Source organism: Colobus angolensis, unplaced genomic scaffold (genome assembly GCF_000951035.1).
Source record: "Colobus angolensis palliatus isolate OR3802 unplaced genomic scaffold, Cang.pa_1.0 Scaffold376, whole genome shotgun sequence".
In the NCBI taxonomy this organism is placed as follows: Eukaryota; Metazoa; Chordata; class Mammalia; order Primates; family Cercopithecidae; genus Colobus; species Colobus angolensis.
The window spans coordinates 1427313-1433097 of NW_012117110.1; the positions used below are offsets into that span (position 1 = coordinate 1427313).

The 5785-nt window shown below is 50.9% G+C and overlaps 1 protein-coding gene across 1 annotated transcript in view; it reads left to right on the top strand.

Annotated features, from left to right (window-relative positions):
• The window catches only part of HOMER2 (homer scaffolding protein 2), a 142193-nt gene extending 136952 nt beyond the window's left edge, over positions 1-5241 (top strand). The window contains exons 6-9 of the mRNA XM_011953894.1: positions 1008-1092; positions 2008-2154; positions 2992-3072; positions 4324-5241. Coding sequence (XP_011809284.1) covers positions 1008-1092; positions 2008-2154; positions 2992-3072; positions 4324-4512 — 502 coding nt within the window. The 3' untranslated portion in view covers positions 4513-5241. The remainder of the gene's footprint in view (positions 1-1007; positions 1093-2007; positions 2155-2991; positions 3073-4323) is intronic.
• Positions 5242-5785: the final 544 nt, after the last annotated feature.

Below are 5785 nucleotides of genomic sequence, written 5' to 3' on the forward strand. Positions count from 1 at the left end.
CTGGCTAATTTTTGTATTTTTAGTAGAGGCAGGGTTTCACCATGTTGACCAGGCTGGTCTCAAACTCCTGGCCTCAGGTGATCCACCCACCTCAGCCTCTCAAAGTGCCAGGATTACAGGCGTGAACCACTGCGCCTGGCCAGACTCGTTACCTTTTCTGAACCAAGTTTTATAATGCCCCTTACTGAGGAGAAGATAAACTGGAGGTGTCAGTCTTGTCCCTCCCAGAGTTCCCTCCCTCAGCATTTCTGTGGTTCACTGACCCTCCATGGAGGAAGGGGACCCAGAGGGTAGGTGAGAAACAGACTTGGAAGATGGTGAGCTGCGCCTGCTTGGAAGTCCTGCTTCCATTCACATTATTATTTCTATTATAATTATTATTCACATTATTATTATTTCACATGTAAATTTGGCGTTGGGAAAAGGATTGTGGTGCTTGAGGCATGAGGAGGGTGGACAGGTGCTGACCTGTCATACGCCCTCTACTCTCCAATCCTGGCATTTTTATTTGTTTGAAAATGTACCTGTAACATTCCCTGTCATTAGTCAAACTCTAGTTCATAAGGTGCTTTTGGGGTGGCCAGAGATCCCCCATTGAGGTCTTGAGGTTTCTCTGCTAACCTCGTTTTGATGATGATTAATCCTTCTGCTATAAACACATAGGCTTTGGAGTATGCTCCATCAGTGCAGGGTTTTAGGGGGACAGGTCCCATTTAGATTGGTGTTTCACTTCCCCTTGACCCCTTTTATGCCCTGCCCTGCCCAACCTGGAGGGCCCCTGCATCCCAGCCCTTGGTCACACTGTCTTACTTTCATGCTAATGCCACATGAAAGTGTCACGTGTCATTTTTTCATCTTGGTGCTGAAAGTGCTGATGGTTGGGCACCAGGCCAATTGCTGACTTTGCACGTTCCCCCACCCCAGGCCTGGCAGATCTGCCTGCCAGAGGGATCGATTGCCCTTTCTTGCATTTTCAAGAAAAGCTGAGTTTCTCACTTTGGTCTCAGTCTGATAGCCAGCAGCAGTGCCGGGGGAGTGGAGGAAGATCATCACACACAACTCGCTCCCTTGGAGGAGTGTCGACCTCCCTGGGTGGGACGTGTCACAAGCTTGCCTCCCAGGGTTGGAGGCGGAAGTTGGTGTGGTGTCCAGCGGCAGCAGGGGCTGGGAGTTCAGACCCCAAGGCTTGGTGCAGGCTGCCTCTGGGAAGTGTCCTGGGTGCCCTTCATATCAAGGACTACTGCTGCCTGTTCGGGGGGACTTCATCACTACAGTGCTTTTGTGTTGCATGGGGGGTCCACGCCTGCTATCCACTCTGCACACACATTTTGGCCCCCAGCATCCAATGGCAGTGTGAGAGTGCCAGGCCCTTGCACCCCTGTTCCACACAGGTAGCTGTTTTGAGGGGTCAGCCTTGGGAAGGACGGAAAGATGCAATCTGGGGATTTGCCGTTCAGCCTCAGGGAAGAGGCCCACAGGCCAGGCCCCTTCCATGTGCATCCCCAAGGGAAGGTCACCTTGATTTATAATGTTCGAAATGTCATTGCTTCCCTTTTTGGCAGCCACTGTACCATGAGTTGCTTGGTTTTCTACCCTACTGGCTTAAACCATTGAGATGAAACAGAATAATGCAGGACATGATTACAGTGGTGTAACAGTCATTCTGGGGAAAAGCAGATCAATCCAGGGACACCTGGCCCTTGCTTGTGATGGATCCTTAAAGCAAATCTGAATCTACTTCCCCACAGCCATGAGAGGAAACCAGAAGCCCAGAGCATCTTGAAGGCAGGTTTTGTTACTTATTTGGCTCTGCTGATAAGATGCCTCTGTAAGGCATCATGTGCAAAGCAGGTCCCACGCAAGCGGTGCAGGCAGCCCCATGATGGAGCTGCATGGGGTTTGTTCATAGCCACAAAGAAAAACTCATAAGTGGATTAGGTTAGGGTTTATTTTAAAAGAAAACAGAAGTGTAGCTGTGGTGATCTCTTGCTTAATGACTAACGTAAGCTGCACCCCTGCTTTCCTGTATGGTGTGTATTGAAGATTGATGAGCTGGAAGAACAATGCAGTGAGATCAACAGAGAGAAGGAGAAGAACACACAACTGAAGAGGAGGATCGAGGAGCTGGAGGCAGAGCTCCGAGAAAAGGAGACAGTGAGTAATGGTGCTCCGAGCAGGGCCCCTGGGTGTCCTCTTGGCCTTGCGGGGTGGCACACAGCAGGTGTGCTGGGGCATATGACTGGCCCTGGCAGCTGCCTGGATAGCAGCATGGAGAGAGAGCTGGGAGCCACACCAGGGTGTGCACAGGCTGGAGCAAAGGCCTCCCCATGACCTCTGCCGCCTCCCCGTCATCCCTATTCTATAGCCGGTCATGCAGATCCACAAGGGAGTTGAACATTTCACAAGACACTCAGACACACTTGTCATCTGTCCTCAGAAGTTGAGTGTTGCTGCCAAATGAATGCCGCTAGAGAACCATGATGTAATCACTTATTTTCTTTTTTAAAAAAATTTAAAATTTATTTATTTTATTTAAGATGGAGTCTGATTATGTTGCCCAGGCTGGTCTTGAACTGGGCTCAAGCAATCTGCCCACCTCAGCCTCCTGTGTAACTGGGACTATAGACACATGTCACCATGCCTGGCCTACAATCATTTATTTTCCAGGGGTCAGACAGTTAAGAGCGCACATGTTGGAGGCTGTGCGCACGTTACCACACTCTCTAGACCTCACTTTCTCCACCTATAAAACAGAAATCGGAAAAACATCTGCCTTGTTGTGGTGTGTACAGACTTCACATGACAAGGCATGTGACACATTTCACCCATGGAATTCCCTGAGATGAAGTATTCGCATGGTCGCTGTCACTGTCTATGCAAACAGCACAGGTTCCCAAAGCTGCTTCCATGAGTGTGCACACATTGGTGATTTTCAAGAATATATTTTATCTGACTTGCTTTCATGTTCTATCTCAAATTTTTTTCATGTAGGAGCTGAAAGATCTCCGAAAACAAAGTGAAATCATACCTCAGCTCATGTCAGAGTGCGAATATGTCTCTGAGAAGCTAGAGGTACGTGGGTGGGGGGCACAGCCATCCTGGCTCAGACGAGAAGGCACAAATGTCATGGTACTCATTTTCCTGCTTCCCATCACTTTCACACTGAGAATGCTGAAGGAGAGATTTTCTATTCACAAAAAGCTGGCGGTAACTGCACGCCAGATGGTACTGCATCCACCCCTGCCCTTGGGGCAGACTCGGCAGTGTTTGTCTTTTGGTTTTTCCAGTTCTGTGAAGGTTCCTGTGCATCACCACAGTGTAGACGACTGTTTCCTTGCAGAACCCTGGTGGGAGTGAGGAGCAGCGGGGGGGTGGCCTGAGAGCCCAGGGTCAGGGTGTGGGGCCACCTCAGCCACTCCCCTGCCAGTGACCTTGGGCACTGACCTTGGGCAGGCCTTCCTCCCTAGGCTCAGATTCCTGATCACTGAAATGAGGATTTTCAAGGCCTCCTCCACCTCGGAGGGCCTCCTCCCTGCAGGCCCTCTGATATACACACAGCGCTTCATGTAGTTACACGACCCTGGAATTGGTAACTGGTTCCTGTGCACATGTTCAGAAAAGTCTCTGTTTATGCCCTCAACATAAAGCTCTTCTCTGATATGAAGAATGCAAGGCTTATGGCTCATTTAAGGACTCACAGCTGTCCTGTCTTTGGGAACCTGCATGTAATTTACCTAGATGTGTCTCTATAGGCTTGTGGGGCCCAGCGCCACAGAACATCTCCATGGTAACAGCATCAGAGGGTGCACAGACCGGCTGTCCCTGAGTCAATGGCATGGCCAGTCCTTCCTCACCGAGGGCCAGAGGCTGGCCTGGGACTGAGGAGGCCACACCTCTCTGTGGGACCAGGGGAACGAGCCACTTTCCCATCTCTTCTGTCTCTCAGGATGGAACTGAAATGTGGTCTCTGCTAGCCACTCAGACGGGGATTTCAGACTTTCCCTGCTGGGCCCTGTGTGAGGTCTCCCTCAGGCAGGACTCTGCGTTCTGCCTGCTTTGTTGGGTCTTGGGTTTTCGGGCCGGGTGTCGGTCCCTCAGTGGGAGAGCAGGCAGGAAAGGAGGAGGTCACTGAAGTGCCTGCTGCTTCCCCTCTGATATCTTGGTCACAGGCTTGTGTGCTGGGGTAGCATGTCTCTAGGGAGCTTAGGCCCTTGCCCAGGCCCTCAGGTTGGATGGAGAATGGTTGGTTCAGCTGTAGCAGGTTTTGAAGGACGACTCTCATCACTCAATTTTCCAGGACACTTCTCCCTTTTGCTTTGCCAGGCGGCAGAGAGAGACAATCAAAACCTGGAAGACAAAGTGCGTTCCTTAAAGACAGACATTGAGGAGAGCAAATACCGACAGCGCCACCTGAAGGTGGAGTTGAAGAGCTTCCTGGAGGTGCTGGATGGGAAGATTGACGACCTGCATGACTTCCGCCGAGGCCTCTCCAAGCTGGGCACCGATAACTAGGGCTGGCCAAGGCCCGGGCCCCGCCCGTGAGTCCCAAGCGTGTGTGCGAGACCAGATAGCTCTAGGACGTTCTTCTGTGTGCATTGCTTCTGTAAATGCAGGCGCAGTTTGTCGTGTTTCCAAACCAGTTGTGCCGTCCACTCACTCCTTTCCAGAATAGAAATCTCTTCTCGCTTCTCTGGCCTTGTGAGATTGTGGACAACTGGAAGATTCTGACTCAGGAATCCAGAACTAGGTCTACCTTCAACATTTACGCAGTCAGGGCAGGGATGTTTATATCTTTCATAAGGGCTGTTGCAACCATATGAACTGAAAAAATGCATTTTCTAATCCAAATATTGATATTCTTTGCACCAGGCCATCAGGCTCCTTTTATCAAATAGCATTCAGAGTATTTGAATGTCCATCAGGCACCAGCCCCGGGGGCACAGAGAGAACAACATTCTTCTCCATCAACATCGAGAGGCTTTATTTAAAACAACTGTTTAGTGGAAACTTATTGAGAGATGGAAAACAAGCTTCTGGTGGGTGCATTTTCTGGCCCAGGAGTTGCCTGCATCCACGATACTGCCCCTGCCCCCCAGTTTGTATGGTTGCGACAGTGTTCCTTTTCTTGGTTTTAATTTCTGAGCAGATGATTGTGCTGTGGGAACAGCACACAGTGAGGGTGCCTAGCACAATGCCTGGCACTAAGTAGGTGCTTAATAAATGTTTGTTCTACTAAATGTGTACACAGAATTTAGTGTTTTAATCAAACCCCACAGCAGAGCTGGGACCCTGTTGAATGATGCACCATCTTTGCTGTGCTGGGTAGTTATTAGAGACTGTCCGGTCAAACCCAAGCTGGGGCTTGGGTGGCCCTGGGGCAGGGAGGGAGAAGGGGAAGCTGCAGGAGCTGGTCTCAGGCCCTTGGAGCCCATCGTGATGCTCTGCCCCTGGGGCTCTCCGACCCTCGAATCACCTTCTCCCCTAGGAATGGTGACCCAGGGATTCCAGGTATAGGGGCTGCCCAGGGCTTGGGACCTAGGGTGGGATTCTTTTAAGGGTCTGGACAATTGAGAAGAAATCGCAGGCAATCGGGGGAAAGAGCAGCTCAGCCGACAAGCCGTGGCCCTCATGACAGAGGTGTTCCACCCAGCTCTGCCTCCTGCCTTTCTCAGTTTCTCCTAGGGAAGGAACTGCAGCCATAAACCTCTCCTCTCTCACAGAGCTGCTCAGTGGGGCCAGCGGGCCTGTAGGTACTGTTGGCATCCTGCCCTGGGAGATTGCCGGT